Raw genomic sequence first — 25,952 nt, 5'->3', positions numbered from 1 at the left:
ATGAATATCAACACTTTAAACGGGGGGTACATTTTACTAACAGACTTAGATTTGCTCATTTCAAAAGGACTGATGATTTTTCCTTGTGCATTGCGCGTGATGATTTATGTCCCCTCATTAGTTCTTAAAAGTATCTTCAGACGTGTGTAGTGCCTAAATGCAGAGATGCAGAGGTGGATTGTGATCAACTAAAAGCAAGCCATTTATTAAGCATGGAACATAAATTACAAAAGAAACTGAAAACTTTAAACTACATTTGTGAGACGTAAGGCTAGGGCACGCTGGGAGACATGAGAGGAAAGTGAGCTGCCACCCCGACAAAGGCAAAAGGAAAGAGAGCAACTATATATATACAAAAGGGTGATTAGAGGAGTGGAGACAACTGGAGAAAATGAGACACGGCTGAACAGAATCATAACAGACGAGTAAAGGAAGCAAAATTCAAGACAATGCACAAGGAACACAAGCTCACCAAAATAAAACAGGAAGTGGAGCTTAATACAAACAAAATTTAACACAGGAGGGAAGAATGCTAAGGGAGGAATAAAGTTAAAACTAGGAACTGAGAATAGAATAGAATAGCTTTATTGTCATTGTAACAAATGAAATTAAAGGTGCACACTCATTAGAAAAACACAAACATAAACACATGCACACACACACACAATAGACACAGACATACTGTCCTGTTGTCCGGATGTATTGCACCCATCCCTAATTGCACAAACAAACTCATGTTATTGCTTTGAGTGTGTTTGCTGTTGGATGAAAGCTGTTTGAATCTGTTTGTCCTGGTTTTGAGGAATCTAAACTAAACTAAATACACTAAGTACTACATGAAGTTAATATAAACATTACATAAACCAAGAATCACACTGAACAATTAAATAAGCAACAAAACTCAAGACATGGGGTTTATTTTTATTTTATTTAACCTTTATTTAACCAGGAAGATCCCATTGAAAGAACCTATTTTTCAAGGGAGACCTGGCCAAGTAAAGCAGCAGCAAGTGTCTCACAGTTACAGAAATTACTTAATTAAACATAGGCAGCAACAACACACATGCAAAAATAAATGAAAAAATAAATAAATAAAAAAATAATTAAAAAAAATAAATAAATAAAATAAAATAAAGTCAGTAAAGTTCAATAAAGTTCAATAAAGTTCAACAACATTCAATAAAATTCAAATAAAAATTTTAAAAATCTGTTAAAATGACACTCAATATAATTGAAACAGTTGCATGTTACGGACTTGGCCTCAAGGATTCTTAGTTTAGACTCCCGTAGGTGTAATGTGTATGTGACCCAGTACTTTTGGCCATATAGTGTATCTGCCAGTTGATAACATAGACATAAAATACTAGAATGAATTATTTACATCAAAACTGGAGCACAAACTTGGGCTCTTACAACAGTTAACTGAACGGCAAGTGATAAATAAATGCACAAGGCCATGACCTTAAAGGGACTACAGCTACAAGCATGCTGTAGCCATGTTTATTCTTCTGCAAAGCTGTACATTTTAACAGTCTGCCTGTTATCTTTTGAAGCCAATCTCAAGTTGCTCTATCTAAAGTTTTGGGGACTTCTCCATTGGCTTTATTTTTCTAGACCCAGAAGTTGCTGCTTAGATCAGGATGATGATGATGACAGAAACTAGGATAACGAAAGTTGGACAATATCAATATAGGAATTACCAAAAACAGCCAGGAATGCACAATGATTTGATTTCCTTATTAAACCTATGCAAAACTATTGGTTTCACTTCACAATTAAGTGAAAAAATACACTTAATGTAACAATTGGAACAGTTGTCATTCCCTTTGATTGGAATGAACTTTGCAAATGTCTGTTATGCTGTAGACTTACAGGATAAGATGACCAAGGTCAGAGTCAATGATTGGAATTTATCCTTTCTTCCCAGGTCTGAGTTGACCTTGCTGTGCTGTTTACTTCCTGAGAACTGTGCAACATTGTTTTTCCAGAAACAAGGGACCAGTGAAGTCAGCTAAACAAAATAATCATGGGCTTATAAATCTAAAAATTTGAGACAGGACAAACATGAATTGTGCCATTCAGAATGAGACATCCTTTATAAATGTACACCCTCTTGTCCTTTTTCCTCTCCCCACAGATGGATCACGATCCCAGGAACCCAGCCTACATTGCCACTCAAGGTCCCCTGCCCTCCACTGTGGCTGATTTCTGGCAGGTAAACACACACACACACACACACAAATGCATGCACACACACTCATGAAACAAAAATCAATACAATCTCCTCTCTTAAACAAGAGTTAGCCGATTTTTATTAGTGCAGCGAGTCACACAGGAGACCAGCCATTTCTGTGGATGTCATTATTAATCTTTCCTTCACCATAACACTCACTGGCCTCGCCACCACTGTTTATACACACACACACACACACACACACACACACACACACACACACTGGCCTTCAGTGGGACACATTGTTAATGCAGGGGGTAGCAAACACTTTTCCCACTGTCCCAAATGTTGGATTGGGTTTGAATCTGAGACCAGGAGATCAATAAGTTATTCTGGCCAGTCTTGGTGTTAGGTGTATGTTGAGTGAAGCAGCAGGGAGGTTGGAAGTAAAGGTCCCCTTGTCAAACAAGTTATATCCCCGCTGTATTCTCACTTGGGCAGACCAAGGAGGGGCACAAAGAAAAAGAAATCTCAGGCTTGCATAGAGTCACTACACTACAGAAGTTCCAACTAATCCAATTAATTAAAATATAAAAAGCAGTTCATTTGAAATGAGCTGTTTGATATTCTTTTTTGTTTAGATGTGAAAAATATCCAGAAAAACCAAGAACACAGAATCCAAATATTATTTTCTTGGTTAATTTGGAAATAAATACCATATTACCACTTTTCTATTTTCTTAATAAACCTTAGTTTTGTTGCAAACTGCGCTCTCGATTGCGTTCGCCAATCATTTTTTGGAAAAGGCTTTAAAAAGTTGTGATTAACACAAATAATTTTGTAGGTACACTGTCGCTTGTTAAACTGCCCATTACCACAGCGAACCTGTTTTGGTTCCCGTCATTCCACTGCTGTTAAAAAGCATGCGTGCTTAGCCAACCCACTCTTTATAAATAGAGACTGAATAAAATAAAAATGTCAAATTTGGCTTCAAGTGAGCAGTCAAGACGAGTGGGAAGTGCGGTAAGATGTGTGTGCACAATGGCACATTTATGATTACACAAAAGTGGAACTAAAATAACTTTAGTTTAACAGTCCAGCAAAGTAAGCAAGCAAACAAAATGCTTGAAACGAGGCAGGAGAGGTGAGAAGTTAGGTGTGTGACTTCCAGCTTGAGTTGAATGGAAATTCAGCTTGTTAGGCGGGTTTCCGTAGTGACAGTGGTGGCGATGTTGAGGTCTTGTCTGGGGGAATGAGAGCCCTATTACACCATTACTCGCCTCCTACCTTCCTTCTTCCTTTCCACTAATCCCCGTCCAGCTCTAAATACTTCTCTTTCAGGGAAGGAGCAGTGTTGGTTGGTATATTGGTCCTGGTCCTCTTTATTCACACTTTACACCAACATTTCTGCAACGTCCTTCTGTTCCATTTCTGTAGTCCAAATCTTGTTTTTGTCTAGAAATATGTGCATTTTTGAGTGGTACAGAAGGCCAATATAAAAAGAAAGGACAGTCAACTTACCTCTATATCTGCGAGAGTGGTTTTGGGATGGATGCCCTTGACCTGAAAGAAGTGCACATAATGTAGTTCACATAGGAGTCCCAGTCCTTAAAAAAGCAATAGACTTTCTAAATAGATGTGAACCAGAAGCCACAAAACCAATATGGGTGTCTAAGTATCTCCATATCAGTCCGCAGGCCTTAGCCTGTAGCTAAAAAGATCATTTAAAGACTTTATCTAAAAGCCTCAGACGATTCCTGCTGCTCATCATGGATTCATCTCAGGTTCATTAAGTGGCCTCTCTGTGCTTTACAGGCTTCTGTACTCGGGCTTTATTCAGCCTTCATGTTGTGTTGAGGCCCAGTTGACTTAACTAGCATTACTGTGTCTTATCAGATTGCTTAATCAAGAGCCGGCCAAGGTTATTACACAGGACAAAAGTTTTCCAACATCTTCAGAAAGTTTATGTACACGAAACTTTCTAAAAGAGCACAGCACACCCTTCACTTTTTTTGTGGAAAAATATGGGTTTAAATAAATGTAGCTTTTTAACAAACCTTGAGTTTTAAAGGAGGGAGCTTTTCCTCCAGGCAGCAGCAGCAGCGGAGTTCGCACCCTGTCAGCTGAAGCAAATTAACACAATTTCTCAAAAAGTGCACCGTCACATTTTTAGATCCGTGAGACTAATCACTGAAGCAGCGAGGACTGAGAGGAATAGTGTGGAGAGGCGCAGTAATTCAAAACCCACCGCAATTAACATCTGCTAAATCTTCGGCAAGGTGTGGCAGCGCTCATGACTGAGCGGCAGGTGCAGCCATCTTTATAATCTAACCCGATGATGTGGGAGCGGTATTGTTTTATGGCTTCCATTAACGGCTGACTGTTACCTCTGATCAGCGTTGAATGGATCTCCTGAGCAAGACCACCCTCCGGCTGTGAGAATATGACTGCCAGAAGGAAAAATACGACCACAGGCAGGTCTCAGATGTGGAACGACCCAGCTGGGGGAGGGAACAGCCTGAACTGCTACAGCAATTACTTGTCACAAAGCTTTACTTCCTTGTAGTTGCTCACAAAAGTTGGAAACAGCAAGCATGTCTCAAACCAAGATTTTTCTTTTTTTCCTCGCTCCCCTGAAACAAACACCTCCCTTTCCAAAATGATAGCTAGAACAAAATTTGAACTAATGATGGACCAATATCCAAGAGAGTGGGTGAGTGAGGACACATGTCAGTGTTACTGTTGGCAGGTGCTGGGAGGTGTTGACAGCTTCACATGAGATCTTGTTCCAAATCAAGCTCTCCACTCCTTCAAGAATATGACTCCTACTCTTAAGAAATGGCTGAACGCTTTACTTTTGATTAAAAAGTTTTCAAAGAACATTAAGTAACGCAGGATATTTGGACTTTTGAGAGAGTTTATCTTAAGTGCTGCAAAAAAAAAAATAACATAAATGAATTAGGAACAATTAAAAACAAAAAACATGAGTTCATTCTTGTCTCTAAAAGCTAAGAGCTACAATCATTTACCTGCCTGTGTATTTTGTTTGCAGATGGTTTGGGAGAATGGCTGTGTGGTCATTGTTATGTTGACACCTCTTGTTGAGAGCGGGGTGAAGCAGTGCTACCATTACTGGCCAGATGAAGGATCCAACCTGTACCACATCTACGAGGTAAAAGAAACCCAAAGAAGATCTGTTATACTGTTCCTTATTTTCTATCACATATATATTGAATACAAATGTTTGAAACTGAGTCTTGATTTTTGTTGTGAATGAGAGCAAATATCCTCTCACATGTTGTTCAAATCTGCTGTTTGTGAGGGGCAGCCAATCAGAAGAAAGTCTTAAAATGGACATTGAAAGGTGCTAAATTGGCCTGTTTCAGGACCGCATACACCAGTGTGTGCTGAACATGACTATTTTGGATGCTACACAGCTAGGTGTTAGACTACAGCAGTTTTATTCCATTAGCATCTGACTCAGTATAGCATGTGTTACATCCATCTCCTACTCAGGGAACTCAGCCCTCCCCCCATATAAATATTATGTGACTTTTATGGCTAATTATCGTATGAACTTGACTGTGACCAAATAAAAAATAAAAGATTATTTATCATAAAAGATTATCTTCTTAATAAAATATGCAATATTGTGTTCCACTTGTAATCAGTCAGTTATCACGTGATGTCTGTGTTTTTGTCATCATAATTCAATTTAGAAGTAATTTACTCTTCTGGAATTAGTAAGCGCATAAGCCGATCAAAACATTTCTCGACAAATTTTGTGCATGGGGGAATACACGTCTGTTTCCTGCATCCTTCCAGGTGAACCTGGTGTCTGAACACATCTGGTGCGATGACTTCCTGGTTCGTAGCTTCTACTTGAAGAACATGCAGACCAACGAAACGCGGACCGTCACTCAGTTCCATTTCCTGACCTGGCTCAACCAGAACGTGCCGGAGACCAGCCGAACACTACTTGACTTCCGCAGGTAGGGAGCTTCTTCAGAAAGTTTCAGAAAGCTTAAAACAAAACAGCCCACTCTTGTTCCTGGGTCATCTAAGCTGCTGGGTTTGTTTCTAGTCCTCAGGCATCAGGCACACGTGTATAAAGTCATTTGGCCTTTTTTAGTTTTCAGTGCACAAACCTAACAGTAAAAGAAAAGCCATTCAGTTTTCTTTCGTACGAGGTGCCATGGTGTTTACAGCAAGACCATCTGTCTTGCTTTAAGGGTAAAGGTTTCCTCTTATGCATCATAAATGGCCATTCACCCTGTGCCAGGGTCCTTTTTGCTGCTATCTATTGACAAAATGGAGAAAAACTAAACAGCCACGAGACGAGGAGCTGTGAAAAAGCTGCATTGTTATCCCTCACAGCAATACTACCTACCTTTGAGTTGACCATGGCCTGCACATTGTATGTTTTTTAAACCTATTTTTCTATAGTATAGTATAAAAGACTTCTTTGCATTTTGCTTAAAGAGTTACTTGAAACTGATTTTCCTTTGAAATGCATAAAGTACTTAAGCCAGCTTTTAATGTTGATAGAGAAAGCATTGAGGTTTCAGAAGCCGTCAAAGAAACTTTTTGGAAGTTCTCTTGAAAGGTGCCTTTGGAGCAAACCCACTTTGATAACAGCATTCATTTCCACAGCAGAGCTGAAAAACACCTTGCATGATATCATTCAGGAAAAATCACCACAGTCCGTTTCTTCCCTCGTCTTTTGCTCCAGTACAACAAAGGCAGCCTACGTTTTCATTTTGTAAGTGTACATAAGAAAAACCAAACTACAGAGCAATGGTAGCGGAACATTTGCTTTTGTGTGCATGCTGTCAGTCTTCTCCACATGTAAATATAACAAGGAACTACGGATGGGAGAAATATTACATAAATAAATGTTTTTGCAGTGCTTTGCTTTTCTTTTTTGTTTGTTCTGCTTGATATGTTGCAGTGCTTGACTAACTGGAACTCTCACTGATCCTTTTCTTTCATCCTGTGATGAATAGGCTAACTTTCAGGAGCCACACAGCCTTTGACATTGGTTCAACAGCCTCTTCCATTGTCCTTTAGTTTTGGTGTATTTGTTAGTCCATGCAACTTATCTCAGAATTCACGAGTAGGGCATCAGAAGAGCAAAAAAGTCAGAAATCCAACCTTGCAAGCAAATCCTCCAATGCACCTAAATCGCTTTAGCTTCCAAGGCTTGAATTTTGTATATGCAGTTTTATTACAGTTCAGAAACTGGTCAGGCTGTGCCATATATTAAAATCCAGTAGGTCATATGTGTGATGGTTCTTCTCTGACATTTTATTTAAAACAAAGATAAAGTGAAGGAGTCTAATAGAAGCTCCTGAAGTTGTTTGTTTTCCACCCTCCTCCACCTTCCTGAGCCACAGAGGCTTTGAAAGGCTTTCGTGATTTCCTTACAGCATAATAGCTTCAAACCTCGCACTTCTCCAGGAGTTTTGACTTGTGATCCTGAGATGCAGGCAGAAAAATATCTATATATCCTCTAAACATCCTGGGCGCTTTCCACTCGATAACAGTGTAATTCAAAATGCATTGAGGATACTCTTCCAAAGTGATCCTTTATCTCCGGCGCCTTTATAACTGCTCTCCTCCTTTTCCCCTTCGACCTCTTTTAAACTGATATACTGTATTGCCTATTAGGTGTTAGCCGCCCCGGCCCCTTTTCTCTGATTCACTGTGGATTTTCTCAAGTGATAGACCCCAAGTCAGGTTTATATATAGGCCTGGTGTCTCCATTCTGCTGGCGCACATCAATTAGGTGGGATATCAAGAGTAAGAGTTTGTGGTCACTGCTATTATAAAAGGGTCTGGTGGGCGTCACCATACACCATCAGTTAGGAAATATTGCCTTTACTCACAGGGCAGCTGGGTCAGAACACAATGAAGAAGGCACAGAGGGAGATATTTTTCACTTTTATTACAGCAGATATGGTGCTTTCGTAATAGCAACCTGCCCTTTTCTTTATTTTTTGGTGTTGCCTTTTTTCACCTCGACGATTTGAGGATACCGGCTGAAGTACCTCTCCATCATTTGCGCTTGTGCAGGCATGTTATTCACTAATCGCACCGGCCTGACTGACCCGAAGCCTTGCTTACAACTCCTCTCTGTCCTTCCCCCCCTGTTTTACCAGCTAACTTGCGGTTGCCAGTGTCATTTTTGTGATGTTGCAGCTAGTAATATAAGCCCAGTTGCATAGTCACAAAAGTGATCATTGGAGACTGTGACTCTACAACCAGGGGGCCTCATGGGCCCTCCCCCCAACCCACCCTTTTACTCCTCTTTTTCCCGGTCTTCTCCTCCTCCCCTTATTTTCTCCTTCTTCATCTCACTCCTCCTCCTCTGTTCTCGCTGTGCCCAGTGACCTGAGATGACCTCTTCCCTTTTTGCTTGCTCATGGTTTGCTTGACTGCCTCCGGTCTCCCCTCCTCTCTCGCCATGCTTCCTTTTCCTCTCTTGGTCGCTTTTGTCTCTCTTGCTCCCGCCCGGTATCTGTCTCTCCTCCCTCACTCAGCTTTAGTCTGTTTCTTTTTTCCGTGTTGCCTGGTGATTCCTAACTTAGGGTCTAATACTTTGTCCTTATATAAACAATGAATAAAACTTCTGTTGGGTTTTTTTTGGATTGTCCATTCATTCATCGTATGTGCTGGTATCAGATTCTTAAACTAGCAAAACATAACCTCGAATTTATTATACACCACTTATAAACCACTTTATTATATACTACTACTGGAGTAAATGATGTAAAATAGCCGTCCATCAATTTTCTTCCACTTATCCTATGTGAGGTGCAAATTGGAGATTTACAGTATATTTTGTGGTAGAAGTGTGTGTTTTAACCGAAACTATGGCCTTTTCCTATATGAGTAGTTTTGTTACCTAATTCTAACAAGTCAGTAAATAAAAATAAAAGTCTAAAATATCATACTAGCCAAACTCCAGTCTACCAGGTCTCAGACCATCAACAAAGGACAACATTTCTTTCCAACCTGCTAATGTGGACTTTGCTGGATCTTCTGCATGCAAAGGGGAACAAACTTTACAATCACTTCTATGAGACGGGGCTCCCTCCATCTAGATCCAGCTGATTACACAGTACAGGCTTTGAGCTTTATAAGTCACTTTCACCTTTGCTTGCTGGTTAGGCTTAGGCACTGAAACTGTATGGTTAGGTTAAGGAAAGGATGAGGGTCTGGATTAAAATGTGCCCCTTTAAACTGAACCCAGTGCATCACAGAACTTGTGCCAAAGACACTTTGTGTGTGAGATGCCAGCTTTTTCAACAACATGCCAGTATTTGACTGAAGTCACTGAAACATATGTATATAGGCTTAGTTGTATCAAATACGCAGATCTGGGACCAGTTTCATAATGTGGAAATTTGCATGCGCTGTTTACAGGCAGATTGCAAATGGTGGCAGTGTGGCATTTCATGAGTTATTGTCTCTAAAAATACATTTTTAAGTGCTGCAGGGCTGCTGCGTGTCGATGCATGGGTTGTGTAGACATTACTGTGTTTGAAATAATGGGACACACCCAATTAAAAGCATGAGAAAAACATGACCTCATATTGCAAATGTGTTTGATCGGAGAAATGGTGACCTTGTTGTACAATTTTGTTGGTTTGTAGACAACAACAGGATATTTCACAATATCGATCCAAAAATGCTAATGCGTATAAAGAGCGGACATATTCTAAGTCTTTCATTTCTGTCCGTCAGGCTGCCGATCTGTATCTTTCACCATCTCTCTCTGTCGTCATCCACTCCATCGATTTTTTTTCCGCTCTTTTCTGCGCCTGCCTTTCTGGCTTTTGATCCCCCTCTCGCTATCTGGCTCCCCATCAAGCTAGTATCTCTCTTACGGGGCATTTCCTTTGAATCTCACGCCCGGCTATACACCCACGTCCCGACCTCCCACCCCGCCTACTGGCGATCCTCTGCTGGCTGTTTCCATGGTTACATCACTTTTGATTGTCTCTAGTGAGGTCTGACTTTTCAATTTTAGTGGGGCGGTGGATGAAAATGTGAGGGGAATTTTGGTGATCGGCCTTTGTTTTTTTCAAAACTCGAGCTTGTGTAATGTTGCTTGTTGTTTTGCCCTGCAGGAAACACCAGGTAAAACCCACCGCTTACATCATTTGTTTAGCTACAAAGTGACAATTATATAATTATACTTGCTTTTTTTGCCTTCTTTTGACCTCTTGCAATAATAAGATATATACATTTGTAACTCAAATGCAGTAATTTAGGATATGAACAATAAGCAAGACAAATACCTGATCATTAATTTTTACTTTTTACTTCCCACTACACCCTGTTTAAATAAGTGTTTTTAAAGGCGGTTATAAATTTTAATAATTAAACATAAATGACCACAAAAACTTCAAGTTCAGGGAAGGAAAAGCATCAAAACTGCACGTTTGAAGCTTTTTTCTCTGACTGGTGATGCATAAAGGATTATAAAAAGGCCACACACATACACACAGCGTACCTTCACATAATATGTTTCAGATGAATATTGTTATTTTGAGTTTCACCATAAAATAGAATTAGAGATGATCTCCAGCTGGGATCAAACTCAGCCTTTCTGCTGCGTTCTCAGATGGAAGCTGTGAGTTTGTGCAGATCAGCTCACTGCTGTGTTTTTTGATGAACAAGGTGCAAAGTTGTTGTTTTTTAACCCCAGTCTTTAAAAAAACAAAAGAGAGAAGAATGTGGTGTTCCTCATACTGTTGACGTTTTTCATGCATGGGTGACAGCAGCCACAGATTCTCTTCTGTTGTGGAATATTATGATGATTTTCTTTCAGATTATAAATGTCTGTGCGATTTCTCGTGATTGTGTTCAACTATACTGATTTTGAAATGTACGTGAGCATCAGTAAAAATATGTACTATTTCATACTGCGAATGAAGCATGGCTCTCTGATCTTTTGAAATTTGGTTTAAATTAAACTGTGCACCACATAAGGAACCTCCTCTAACTGCAGCTTAGTGCGAGAAGTAAACAATAAAGCAGGTTTTGTAACAGCATGTAGATTGTGGTTTTATTACATGAGAATACAAATTATAATAATACAAACCCAGTTCAGAAAAAGTAGGGACATAAATAAAAACAGAATGCAATGATTGATTGACATATTTTATTTACAACAGAACATAGAAAACAGATCAAATGCTTAGACTGTATAAATGTGACATACAAAAATAAGTCATTCAGAATTTGATGGCAAAAAGATGTGTTAAAAAAGTTGTGACAGCATCCCCGTTTACTTTAATATCAGTCTGTAGACGTCTGGGGCAGGCAGGATAGTTCAGCATCTGAATTCTACTTCAAAGCCGTACTGTTGTAATGATGCAGCATGCAGTTTAACATTGTCTTGCTGAAATATGCAAGGCTGTCCCTGAACAAGACGATGGGTGTTGCTCTAAAACCTGCATATACCTTTGAGCACTGATGGTGCCATTCCAGATGTGCCAGATGCCATTTCCATAGGTACTAATGCACTCCCGTACAACCAGAGATGCAGACTTTTGAACTGAACCTTTGAAGCTAATAACAAGCCAGATGGTCCCCTCTTCTCTTTAGTCTGGAGGGCATGGCGTCATTGCTTTCCACAGAATTTCAAATTTCAATTCATCTGACCACAGAACAGTTTTCCATTTTGCCTCAGTCCATTTTAAATGGGCTTTAGCATTTCTGGATCATGTTCACAGATGGCTTCTTCTTTGCACAGTAGAGTTTTATCCTGCATTTATGGACGGCACAGTGAACTGTCTTCAAAGGCAATCATTTCTGGAAGTGTTCCTGAGACCATGCAGCGATTTGCATGACAGAGTGATGACTGTTTTTAGTGCAGTGCCACCTGAAGGCCGGAAGATCATCAGCATCCAGTATTGATTTTCGGGCTTGCCTTTGAGCACTGACATTTCACCAGATTCTGTTATTCTTTTTCTGATATTGTGCACTGCAGGGAATGAGATATTGAAAGTGCAGGAACATTATTCTTAAATTCTCCCACAATTTGTACGTGTAGCGTTTTCTGCAGATTTGCGAACCTCTGCTCATCTTCACTTCTGAGAAACTCTCTCTAAGATGTCTTTTTTATGTTACTGACCTGCTGCCAGTTAACCTAATTAGTTGCAAAATGTTCCTCCAGCTGTTACTTTTAAGTACCACTCACTTGTCCAGCATTTAATTGCCCCATCCCAACTCTTTTGAGATGTGACGCTGCTGCCAAATGTAAAATTATCTGCAAATATTTGTGTCATGTTTATTTACATTTTAAACAACATCGCACCTTTTTTGGAATTAGGGCTCTGTTATTAAATTGTCCGCTATACCATGGTAGGTGGTATGGGACAAATTGGTGAATTTTATGGCAGTGATAGTCATATTGAGTACCAGTTTTGACATGTAAAAACATGTAAAGCATGCTAAAATTAGAAGTAGTTTTGTGCAGGATGTTTTTTCTTATTTTTTGAAGCCCTGATGCACCCGTGCTGACTGTATGTGATGCTGTATCTGTGATATTAATCCTCCAGAATCAGGTGTTACCCTTCTAAAGTAATGTTAACACTTTCAGTTTTTAAGTTTTTTCCTTGCAGGTTTTACTTCATCTATGCATGCAATAACCAAGAGGAAAAGTGTACTTACCTTCATCTTTATTACTATTAGTAAATATGCATTCTATCAGAGAGATAAAACTGAACTGAACCTCAGCTGTGCAATTGCAGCAATGCAACAACACCATTGGCTCCCTTATTTCCCAGTTCAGCTGTTATAAAGCAGATAATTGGCTCCTTAAAGTATTTTTTTCTGTTGATTTCTATGACGGATTTCTTAAGCCATATCTCTCCCTTTTATCATCTCTGTGTTAACACTAACTTTTTCCTTTCTGTCTTGTTTTTTTTACAGGAAAGTTAACAAGTGCTACCGGGGGCGCTCATGTCCTATCATAGTCCACTGCAGGCAAGTATGCTAATAACTAAAGCAGAATGCTTTTTATGGTGGCTTATTCATAGCTTCTATTCAGTGATATCAAATGCATTCTGTTTTCACAGAGACGTGCTGCATTATGCTGGCAAACTCGCAAACAAGCACAGATCTTTTAAAGTTACTGGTTAAATTGTTTTAAAGTTTCTTTTTTCAGAGGATTTAAAACTCAAATTGCCCAGGTCCTTTGTGGTTTCTGACCTCCAGTCCACATCACCATTTAATTTCCCACCAACTGCCATGTCACTTGTCAGCATGTGTGGGACGACAAACATTTTAAATGAGAGATTAGCCAAAAAGTTGTGATTTAATTTGACAAACTGTCCGCGGAGGAGGGTAACTTTTAATTGGAGGCAGTTCAAAGCTTGCAGCTTGCCGGTCAGAGCCAGTGGATGAGAAGGAGAGAGGGTAAATAGAAGTAGGCAGGGTTGCAGCTGTTGTGTTTGCATATGTGTGTGTGTTTTTGCATAATCACATCTGCATACCCCTACCACCTGAGGAAATAACTCAGACCAGTGAGACATAATTAAATCGGTATTTAGCAGAAAAATCTGCCACAGTTTTTTTGTGCAAGCATCCTCAGATGATTGGATTAAAAAGAAAAAAAACTTCAATAACAGATAGCCCTTATGTCTGTCTGCTCACTACTCCACCAAATGATCTATTATTTAATATGGTGCAATGGCTCCACTATGATGAAACTGTACATTTCTCGCTCTAACTGCTAGTCTACACCAGAGTATTAAACCTGCCTTTATGGAGCACCAGCCACAGCAGCTGGAACATCCTGAATTTTCTCGGCTACTCTTATGACACTTACTTATTCTGATGATCAACCAAATCCTTCAATTTGACGTGTGTTTATTGCTTTAGAGGTTTCAAATTTTAAACAGGATTTGTTGGTATGCGACATGCCGGGCCATTGAAATCAACGTAGTTCTATATATATATATAGCAGCATTTTGCAATAACTGTCATCTCGAGACACTTTACTGTCAAGTTGAAGTCCAGACAACATTAGAGAGAATAGCCAGACAATTAAATCTTCCCCTTGGAGAAAGCACATGGTGACTGTGAGGAGAAAGAACCTCCTTTTAACAGGAAGAGCGCAGAGAAAGACAATAAACAACATATAGGACTAAACACACAGGAGAGAGCAGACAAAAGTTATTTCCATGTAGCAGTGGCATATAACTGAGAAGTCAAAAGACAGGAATGGATAAGAAATGCTCAATGCTTCATGGGAAGTCTGCCAACAGCCTGAGGGCTCACGGTCACCTAATCGAGCCCTAACTATAAGCTTTATCAAAAAGGAAGGTTTGAAGCCTAATCTTTGCAGTAAAGAGGATGTTTCTGTCTCCCAAAAGCAAACGAGAGAGAGGAGCCTGATAGCTGAAGGCTCTGCTTCCTATTCTACTTTTGCAAGTGAGCCTGTAATCTGAGAGCAAAGTGCTCTATTGAGATGAAATGATACGATGAGGTTCTTAAGAAATGATAGGGCCTAATTCAAGACGAGGAAAAATGATTTTAAATTCAATGCTGAATTTACCAAGGAGGCACTAAAGAGAAACTAACATGGTTGAAATATGAGGTCTCTTTCTACTTCCTGCAGTACTGTCACAGTGGTATTTTAGAACAATTGCAAGCTTTTCAGGTGGCTTTCAGTGCAACAGAATAATAAGGAATTACACTGGCCAGTCCTAGTCCTTTAAAGCCACGTGTTTCATATTTGATCCACGAGTTTTTGAGCCAATGATGTAAAAGTCAATGTGAAATAAACTGCACAATTCATTTTTAAGGAGGAAATTGCAACAAAAAATGCCTGATGCAGCAGATACGATAAAAATTAAAACTCCTATATGCCAATTAATGTATTATTTTTTTATTTTGTCAGAAGGAACAATAAACGCTAAATTTTCTGGCAATTATTTTATGGTTTAGGCTTTAAAGGCTTAGTAATAACAAACATATAAAAGCTAGCATGACAAATTATTGTATAATGGAAATAAAACCTTTGACAATTTGATTCATTCTCCTCCCAAAACACCCAGCAATACCACTGTGGTGCCATTTTACTGTACATGTATGTCATTACAGTAAACTAATAAAACTAAAAAGAAACTTTATGCCATGTATTATGACAGTAAAAATAAGAAATTTAAATTGCACATTACTTTTTAATGTGCTTTAAGGTTGCAGTGCTTTCATGTTAGCCAGGTAGTTAGGTATCACTTAAATCCTCAGTAGGCAGGAGAATGTGAAGCACAGTTTTCTCTTGGAGGTGTTTATTCATTTTTGGTCGGTATGATCTCAAAGTTTGCATAAATAAAGCCATTGCACACATAATTATTGTGATCACTTGTTGCAGCACAAGTGAGCCTAAATGTAACGATGTGACTATGCTAACAAAGGGAGTAAATATCTTAAACATAGTAGGTAAGGTAACAAGTCAGATCTTCCCTGTGATTTGAGTGAAAAAAAACCCTCGACATTAAAAGTGAAACGTGTGGGTGAAGTGTTTGATCCATCCAGTCTGCAACGACGCTGCTCGACATCTCTGACCTCAGCATCCAGACAAACTGTCTTCATCAGAGCTGACTGGCAGGAGAAATTTACTTATGTGATAAAAACAGGTTTCACACCAGCACATTCTTGCTGCTTATTGATTTCCCCTCCCTGCTGAAATGATAAAGTTCACAGTGACACCAGGAGTCTAATCAATCATTACATTAAAAAGTTCTCAACATATAAAGAGCAGGACTTTAAATGTGGCTGTAGCCACACAGGAGAGGTAAAACGAAGAAGACTCTCTACAAAAATATTGAAGCACTTATTAATTTACATTTCTTGGAGCCTGTATGACTTTATTTACATCTTATATCATAGAAGTCTATTTCTTCTATGCAGTGCACAAGTTTTGGTTTCAGACCTTTAGCCAAACCGACTGATTATTGGAAATTGCACAGATCAACAGTTTTACTTAAGAAGGCTCCTCACTAAGTGAAGTGACCCATAGGTATCTGTGCGGCAGCCATAATAAGAGTGGGTTGAATTCCCTAAATACAGAGGAACGGTGCTTCAATGTCTCCTTTGTTACCTTCTTTAGCATATGATGTGCTGAATCAACTTTAATGAAAGGAAAGGAAATATTGCGTTTTTGAACTTCCAGTTTTTGAAACTGACAAGCAAATGATAAACATTTCTCTGCTAATTTAAAATCTGCATGTTATGGGTTTGTTTCCCAGTGTGAAGCACTCTGTGTATTTATAAAAGTGCCTTTATAAAAAGAGATCATGATAAAATGATCAAAGTGAAGTTTGCATTGATTATGTACTCATTTTGAGTTTCTCTCGAGGTACCACAAGTTAAAAATGTTCTTCAGAGATGCTGAAAGTTTTAATAAAAGCAAGCGTTAAAGCGGATCATCTATTCAGCAGGAGGAGAAAATCTGGGTGGAAAGCTGGGGAATCCACATTTCTTACAGTTGGAGAGCTAACGCTTTTTATGCTGGATATTTTCTGGGTGGTAAGGTTTGAGTGGCAGTGAAGTTTTCCAGTGATTAATGCACTTCGAATGCATTTAGATGCTTATGAAGATAAGATTCGGTCAATTTCTAACCTCGATTTGGACCGGTCCAAGTACATTCCTACATAACTCAAGCGGCCAATCATATCTAAGGCTGCGATAATAAAGAGACTGATAAACTTTGATGTTCATTCTGTAGAGACTTTCACTTAGAGCCTCCAAATGATTTTGTCAAAGCCAACTGTGCACAGCCATTTATCACTGTAATGCACACAGAGGGCAGAGTGAAGCAGTCAGAGTGAGGAGTGAGCACACTGAAGAGCGCAGATGCAGAAATTCAATAATCACACAGCAGCGTTCTCTCTTTTTTCCATCCACTGTGTCTTTTTCTATCTCATCTTTCTCTTTCCCTTCCTCCTTGCCTCTTTCCGTGTCTATCACTTTAAACAGAGTCAGAGAAGGCAGCAGACATCTTGACATGTTTTCTCACAGCCCTCAGGCGTGTGCTGACACGCACACACACATCACATATCTTTGATCACTTTGTAATGATCCTGGCAAGGTGCAGTGATACGATAGAGCTATAATCACACCGTAATAACCTGTATAACACACACATGAACACGCGCAAATCTAGTGTGTAAGATCAGAGTATCTCTGTAGAATAGGCACATACACACTCGCAGGCTGCAGTGGCACTTCTCAATTACTGCAGAAAATAACAAAGGTCCCAGTGAAAATGAAATATTCAGAAAGTATGGACCCATGCCAGCATGCGCGCACACACACACACTTACACGCGCACACACCAGCGCATGAAATAGACTGGTAGGGGTGCAGACATCAATTTTCAACACTTGAAATAAATCTTGGATAGAAAATATTCCCTCCACATACAAAGCAGAGCGTAATTCAGTTTCTGCACACTGTGTTCAGTTTGTTTATTTCAGAATAGACAAACATACATTTGCTCCTATGTCTCTAAAAACAGGTTGACATTTTTGATGTTTTAAAAAGAACCTCTCAGTCTCTCGTTTCCATAATTGTACATGTTTGAAGTTGCTTATCCCCCTGAAATGGCATTAGAAGACTCGTAAACCTCGACGTATTAAATCTTTCTGATTGATGCTCGCTTGCTTAACACTGGAGTTGGGTCGCGTCTGTCTTTACTCCAGAGGAAAAACAAAGAAAGACAATAACATGAACATGGCAGAGGATACAAAATAAATATAGCAACTGTAAACCTGAAGGTGTTACTCAGCTTTGCAAGCTTGCCAGCAGTCCTGCCAAGTGATCTTAAAGGGGCTATAAACATTTCAGTGTAATATTTTTTCCTGGGTTATATGATGTTATTTAAAATTGTATGAGACACTGAAAGAACATTTAGTCCTCCTTGTCTGAACTTGAAGAAGTCGACACGGTGGAAGAGCTGATCGTGATAATGCGCTGTGTAATTATCTCTAATCAGCACTCTCTCACACTCAGCCGCTCACATTTTTACCTAATTCAGTACATAACTGATATAATGCAGTAACAGGAACATTTAGTGTACCTGTAAAAGATTTTTATTCATTTTATTCACTCGTATTAATGTTACACTGTGTGCATTTTCCACATCCATATATGTATGACATCATATAGCAACAGAGTAATAATGTAAATGAACATTATGGAAATTAATGTAGAAGTATAATTAAAAACATCAAGTGACAGGAATTAGAAAATTGCTTAATTGGCGATAAGCGGCGATATGACGTTATCAGACAAATTTAATTAATGCTTCTCCGTCTGTCTCTCATCCTCTTGCATTCTCCCTTTTTCCTCTCTCTCATCCACCTGAGCAGCGATGGTGCTGGAAGAACTGGGACCTACATCCTGATCGACATGGTCCTCAACAAGATGGCTAAAGGTAGGTGTTTCCTGTCCCGCCTCGCCCTTCCTTTTCGCCAGTGTGGAGAAGGTGCGCAGTTTGCCGGCCCTGTACTCTTACTGGAGAAATAAAAAGCACGGCTGTCAAATTATTCCCGCTATCATCAAAGTTATTGCTTTTTGCAAAGTTGGATGATTGCATTGAAAATAATGACATTTAATTAGATCATTACAGTGATGAGTAGCTACGAACAATGACATTTTCCATTAGCACACTCGATCACTGTTACTTTCTGCCTCTGAGCCAGAGAAAACAAGCTGATTTTTAAAATATATTATTAGTTATTTTTTATTAGCTTTTGCTTAATTACTGCAAATGAATATCTGTTTCATTATCTCAGTGGATGCTCCGCTGCTCTGGCACCACGCTGCAGCTTGTTTTTCTCCTGTCTCGCCAACAAAACACAGTTAAACTCGGTAAAATCCAGACAGAGAGCAAGTGTGATTTTCATGACATGATGACAGAAACGAGCTAAAAAGAAGTGGAGACGTAAAATTAGTGTGCAAGCTGTTGGTAATTAACCTGAACTGACCATGAATTGTTTATTTGAAGTGCCATCAGGACTCACAGCCGTGCATTTTAAGCACATTATAAGTGCTTGATAATTACTATAATTACAGTATGATATAATAACACAGCGAGTAATTATGTAAGAGACTGAATATTTTAGGGGCAGTGACGGTTCTTGATATCATGTTAAGTGAAGTCTCCTTTACTGAAGTTCACGTTGATTGTATTTTATTTACAAAATATTTTGATTTATTTTCAACAAACCAACTTCCTTTTACTTCCTCCATTCGTGTGGTTCGATTTGTTTATAAACCTGAGCCTGTAATTACACATCTGACTAGTCTCTTCATGACTTTCAAATTAAAAGTCTCTAATTGAGTGTGGGCTTCATGTTAGAACAACTTTGAAAAGGTAGATAATGTTAATAAGGCAGATGTTTAGTGTGTGTCAGTAAAGTCTTTCTAAAAATTGATTCCTCATGTTTGGTTACACGATGTAAAGACAGAAGGTGATCAATCCACTGTTTCCACTGATTGGACATTTGTGTGTATGTGTGCGTATCTTTCTTTGTGTGTGATTGTCCTGTGGTGGTGCTGCTGTAGCAGAACGAGCTCCTGGGTCTTTAATTCCAGATCAAAGGGTCAGTTTGGGCTTCGGTGGCCGTTTCCCAGGCTGTCACACTGTGATGGGGGCCCCTCCCAAGCACCAAGGGGCCAGGGAGGAATGGGTGGGGGTTGGTGGATGTGAGGGGCAGAGTCCTCCGTGTCCTTTTATCTCCTTCCCAAATCCTTCCCATTCCAAACTTGTCTATAAAAACCTAATGGGCCATTGAAGCAACATGAAATTAATTCATCTCATAACAAGTAACTTTTGCCTTGGATATTTTTAAAGAAATTTTTTTTTTGATGGACAGCAAGGAGAGTACGTAGATATCAGCAGAGAAAACTAATGAAAACTGTTTTGTTTTCTTTGCCAAGTAAAGGATGAGATTTCAAATGATGTGAAGTGTAGCCGAGGCTACTGTGGGAGCAAATTAGAGCAATGAGCATTTTCCTGCTTGACATCGAATGAACACATTAGCTGTGGGTCAAAAGTTTCCATTAACACTAAACTGAAAATATATATGAGGATGTGAAACATGCAAAAAGTTGTCCTTTGCTGCCATTAGATTTTACAACTTAAATACAACTTAATTTCATTTTTATTCTATTATTATTAGTCTTCATATAATGGATTACCATAGCTATGAAACCTTCTCCCATCAGTTTGTGGACTGATCTCAACTTTAGCTTTGTGACCTTTGACCTTTCCAAGCTAACTAGCTTGGAATGCAAGGTGCATCCATGCGCTGTGTGAATGCATCACACAGATGCTGCTAAAAAACATACTTGAAAACACAGTTGACACTTGAACCAGCTCAGGTGAAGCCTAACAGACAGGTACAGTATTTAGGCGACACCTAGCTGTCACCGAAAGTGACTCAAAGCTTTTAATAATTTATATCCTTAACCCCTGATAAATTGTAAAAGCATGAGTCATTAAAAACACACATTCTTCATTAATTTGTTATAAAAAGCAAATTAGCAATTGAGATTGAAATTGTATTTTGTTACAGTGCATCTTAAAAATAATTGAAAACCAAATTAAAAAAATAAAAAATGAATAATGAGCACAAACAGGAGTGGAACCATAGTCTCCTACATGAAAGTATCATCTCATCCGTTCATCACTCAGCTGTTTCAAGCTGGTAAAGCTTCACATTTATTAAGGCTCTTCATGTTTGTTTGCTCCACTGTGAATAAGCCTGATAAAGGCCCATTCTAAAACGAGGCCTAACCCTCCCCGTCCTCACTGAGATATTAATAAACAAAATATTTTTTTATCTTTTTCAAAAGAAAATCATCTTTTCTTTGTGTGATGTAATCGGACCCTGGTCAGGAAATGCTAGAGAGGTTTTATTGTGAGGATCAAAGTGGATTTCACCATTGATAAAACGGTGTGAAATCTGTGTTAGGTAGAGTGTTTATGTTGGCAGAAAAATAAGATTTTGACAGCACTTTATGTTTTTACTTTCTTTTACTGCTTCTGAAGATGTTTCATAAACTGGGGGAGTTGTGAAATCTGCTGAACCAATACAGGAGCATGTAATCCCTCGAGGTAAAACATGAAAATCAGCAGAAGCAAAGTTAGAAGACTCACTTGGTCTGAGCTGTGCCAACCGACCAGTCTGTCACTATTATCTTTAAATTTGCTCATTTAAAAAGATGCATTTCTTTGCTCCTTACTTTATCTTTTTGGGACAAATTTGAGGTATGTTCACTTGAGTACTTACATTTTTTTATTCCAGTATACATACTGTAGTACTGCTTTACCATATCCTAGGTGTTTATATCCCATATACAAACCACATGATCGTCTTCTAACATGTTAGATTTTCACAAACTACAGTGCACCATAGTGCATAAAATGAAGTTTTTAATGTGCAGAGTACTTAAAGTTATTCATCTGGAAAAGACTAACATGAAACGGGTGCCTAAAAAGGCCAAACAGAGTATTAACTCATGAGTTTAGAGCTTTGGTCTTCCAGCCAATGGTTGTAACCTCTTTGGTTTACTCTCTGTATTCATCACCCAGATTAGTGCATAACACAAAGGCAAAGTTTCAGTTGTAGCAAGCAGATACTTTCCTCCAAATTTGGTTGAGACCAAGACGGAGCTAATGCTCATACATTAGTTTTGCTATGAAGTTATAATTAAATCAATTACTGCAGCTTTAATTAGGAGTTTTGCTTTGGCTTTTGCTTGTATGCTATTTCTTTATGATGTACTTATCCCCTACTTATCCTCATTTTACAGCTCAGCATTGTACGTGTGTCTACAATTAGTTAAACTGGAAACGTGCTCATTACCAAAATTAACTAACTAAATTATACAAAATCAGAGGCAACTAATACTAATGTATAAAATTAAAGGTGCTGCCATTGCTTTGTAACAGTGAAAAGCAACAATCATCTACAAAAACATGTCATCTCAAATAAAGTTTTAAAAGATTTGACCTGGCTGATGTCTGTAGATTATAAGATTTGTCTTCTTCAATTTAAGCCACTGTATGTTTGCAAGTGCTTAAGGATTAAATAGATGATTGTAAAGTCTAGGCTTAAAGTGCTCTGTTGAACAGACGATAATATAGGTTTGTATAACAAACGAAATACCTGAAAAACCTAGTTTCCCTCTCGTACATCACTTTCTCAGCTCTACTTTCCTCCTTTTTTGTCCTGAGAACCTTAAAGCCTTTGGGTTTGCAGGTTTTCTTCATCCTGATCAAAGGCATTTCTCACTGCCTCCTCCTCCTCTTCTTCCATCCTCTCAGAGACAGAATAACCCGTTTCCTTCACACTCCCCCCTCCCCCTCTTTTCTAATAGATTCCAACAGTTTTTTCCCAAGGAATTGCAAATTTCCTCAAGAATTATAGCGATGTAGCAGGGTTGAGGTGGTTCTCACGTTTTTTTTTTCCCTTCAACTTTTCCAAAAAGCGCCCTCACTTCTCTCCTGTTTCTAACCACCACCCGTCACCTTTCTCTTCATCTTAAGAATCTATCAAAACACAGTGAATACCAGAGAGCTTTTCAGCATTGCACCACTTCTTTCTGCATTTTTTTCTTCAGGTCCAGCTGGTCAACCCAGCCCTCGGCTTTGGGGTTTTCGTGGCCTCCTCAAGGGCTGCGTGTCTTTCTTTCTTTTTCTTTTTTCCAGGCTTTCTCTCCTCCTTCTCCTCATCTATAGCACACCCCCCTCTACCCTCCTAAGTCCTACTCCTCGACCTCCACCCCAAAGCAGTCTTACAGAAGAGGGAATCTCAAAATGAGGCAGAGGTTTTTATACTAGTCCCGCTTTTTTCATGCTTCCACCATCTCCTTCAAGGGAAAGCCCGAATTAGGCATTTTTTCTTAATACCGTCCATTTTGAGTTTTATCAGAATCTGCACAATAGCCCTTGGTTTGTTAAGTCCTTCCTCTCAAAAAAGAAAAACTAAAGCAGTGAGTAGTCTGCTGCAGCTTTTCTGGCTAGAAGGGAGTCTATTGTGTTGTGAAAAGGGGGGAAAAAAAGCTCACAAAACCTGTGAAACAGAAAGAGAAAATGGTGTGAATGAGCGGTTCTCCCACCATTCATTTTCCTCTTCATGCAGGCAAGAAAAAGGAGTGTTATTATGTGTCACAACAAGAAAAAAGTAATTCTTGCGCTTTTTGTTTCCTCAGAATTTGGATAGAGGAGGAGAAGGTGGGGGAGAGAAACGGAAGGACAGAAAACAAATTAAATGTTTTTTCTGTCTTTTGTTCTTTCTGAATTTAATTGTTGCTCCCACCTCTCTCTCTCTCTCGTCCCTTTTCTCTCCCAGAACAATTTCTCTATTTCTGCGACATGTCTTCCTCCCCCCTTAACATCTATTTTTCCCTCTGACTTTTATGAATCATCTCTTGTGTTTTATGTCTCTTTGCTTCTTTTCTCAAATAATGCGTGGGTACCTGCAATTTTTGGTTATGCTCCGTTGACATTACAGGGCGGGCGTAAGACCGTTATAAGTACAATCAATGAGTGTTTTAAAAGTAGCTTACACTTTATTTGTATGCCAGCAGATAATGGTGTTAGACAGAAATGGTATTTAGAAAGCTACATTAACATATAATAGAGATTTTCTGGAAAAAAACTATGTTTTAATATCCTTTTTTTTGATAAGTGCATTAAGAGCAATTCCATAAATGTCTTTTGTCATTTGTTAATTCATCAGCAAAAATAATTACAATGCTAGCGTTTTTACAAAGTATTATCTGGGCTTCTGAATGGATTCTTCTTACCTTTGTTTTGTTACACAAGCTGAAACTATTAGTAGTAGTAGTCAAGTATTTGATATACTGAGGAAGATTATTGTATTTAAAGGTAAACGTAACCTTAGTGATGTGTTTTGGACAGACAGAAAAAATAAAAATCATAAATAACAGCAAAAATATTTCATAGGGGCGATAAAAAAGACATTCTAGAAACTTCATTTAATGCAGTTTGTGGACAATAAGTACACCTGCAGCAGCTGCTCGGCCATGGAAACTCATCCCATTGAAGATCTGGGCACACAATTTTTGTGCTGATGTTGATGTCAGAGAAGGTTTCAAACTCTGCAAAGCACTGGCACTTTTTTATGCATTAACTTGATGTTGTCTGTCACTTTAATAGTAGCAGTAACTGTAGTAAAACGTAGTTGTTTGTGCAATATCTAGGAGGGAGAAAGTGCACAAACTGACGTGTTGCACCGGTAGATTGCTGTTACCCTTTAATTGCTCTTTAAAATGACCAGTTCTTTCACAAACATTTGTATGGCTTGATTTTGTTCACCTGTGGCAGTGCGACTGAAAACACCTGAACTAAAGGATTAAAAGTTGTGACCCCATAGTTTTGTCCATTTCCACACTGAGAAACAGAAGCAAACCATTTTTTAAATAAAGTATTGTTAATTGTAATATTGTATTATTTATTGATCCAATCAATTCCAAATAGCTGGTCTAAATAGTGCATAACTACAAACGCTATTAAGACAAATTTAAAAAGAAAACATTCAAATTGTGGTTTTTATTGTTACTTTTCAAAGACGTGAAAGACTTTTGTCTATAAAGGCTAGAATTGGCTTATCAAGGCTTAAGTCCTGAAACTGGAAAAATCCAGTTTTTCAATTACGGTCACATAAGATTATACAACTCAGATATATATATGCCTCTTTGTATTTGACTCGAAAAGGATTATAATCTGTTTGTAATGTATCACAGAGTAATCTGACCAGCATTTGGCCTGAGGTCATTTAGCTGACTGCAGCCAGCCACACTTTTGTCAGCTGTGGGACATTATCCCAGTCTGGCATGCAGACAGACTGACGGGCAATACACACACAGACAAACACACGTCAGCTTTTGGCAGTGGCTGATAGAGCTCTGGTGGGCAACCTTCGTGAAAGGCTAAGAACAACCAAAGACTAACAAGGAGCTTTCAGATTGACTCGGGTTTCTTTAGAAAATGTAGCAAACATGTGTTCCTGTGATTTCCCTCACAAAGTCCTCTGCACCAGCTCCTTTGCCCTCTTCATCTTTTTTTCATTTCAACTAAAGACCATCACTGTTTTCTAGAGTCAGGGTGTGTGTGTGTGTTTGTGCTAAGAGGATGAATGTAATCGCCTTTGCTGTTCTAATGGGAGTTGGTTTAAAAGACCAGATTGAGTGATGTTAGCTGGATTATCTTGGTGGTGCCTTGAACACAATCCAACATCATTTTTGTGTGTGTGTGTGTGTGTGTGTGTGTGTGTGTGTGTGTGTGTGTGTGTGTGCATGCATGGCAGGTGCCAAGGAGATTGATATTGCAGCGACTCTGGAGCACCTGCGGGACCAGAGGCCAGGAATGGTCCAGACTAAGGTAACACACACCTGAATCCTGTTTGTTTGTGCAGATTTTGTTTGATTTGTGGAACAGTGTGAACAGATGACTTTTTTGGTTTTTACATTTAAAAATCCTGCTTAACCATGCGGTGAAGTAATTTCACAAACTTCAACAAATCCTCAAATATAAATAAAAGTGCAGGTCTGTATTATTTTGCTTTTGTACCAGCAGTCAAATTATACGGTGTAATATAATAAGTTGTGATAGCTATCAATCAATATTGCTTCAGCTACATTGGAATGAGTCAGACAATCTAATATTTAGCTGATTCAAATCTTGGTGCATCCATGCAATAAGGCCATAATGAAATATGTT

The 25,952-nt window shown here is 38.9% G+C and overlaps 1 protein-coding gene and 1 long non-coding RNA gene across 3 annotated transcripts in view; one reads left to right on the top strand and one right to left on the bottom strand.

Annotated features, from left to right (window-relative positions):
* LOC100697792 (receptor-type tyrosine-protein phosphatase N2) overlaps positions 1-25,952 on the top strand; it is a 208,867-nt gene that overhangs the window by 178,263 nt on the left and 4,652 nt on the right. For both annotated transcript variants that reach the window (XM_005476816.4, XM_013272749.3), the window contains exons 17-22: positions 2,138-2,215; positions 5,226-5,345; positions 5,999-6,165; positions 13,121-13,174; positions 18,568-18,632; positions 25,540-25,613. In XM_005476816.4, coding sequence (XP_005476873.1) covers positions 2,138-2,215; positions 5,226-5,345; positions 5,999-6,165; positions 13,121-13,174; positions 18,568-18,632; positions 25,540-25,613 — 558 coding nt within the window. The remainder of the gene's footprint in view (positions 1-2,137; positions 2,216-5,225; positions 5,346-5,998; positions 6,166-13,120; positions 13,175-18,567; positions 18,633-25,539; positions 25,614-25,952) is intronic.
* On the bottom strand, positions 2,234-5,219 carry LOC106098402 (uncharacterized). The gene is made up of 3 exons (XR_003214811.1): positions 4,231-5,219; positions 3,695-3,736; positions 2,234-3,628 (listed from the first exon to the last, which is right to left on the bottom strand). It is a non-coding gene; the product is annotated as an uncharacterized LOC106098402 (long non-coding RNA).

Source organism: Oreochromis niloticus, linkage group LG18 (genome assembly GCF_001858045.2).
Source record: "Oreochromis niloticus isolate F11D_XX linkage group LG18, O_niloticus_UMD_NMBU, whole genome shotgun sequence".
NCBI lineage: Eukaryota > Metazoa > Chordata > Actinopteri > Cichliformes > Cichlidae > Oreochromis > Oreochromis niloticus.
Note: the sequence above shows the minus strand (reverse complement) of the source record. Positions and strands in the feature narration are given on the sequence as shown.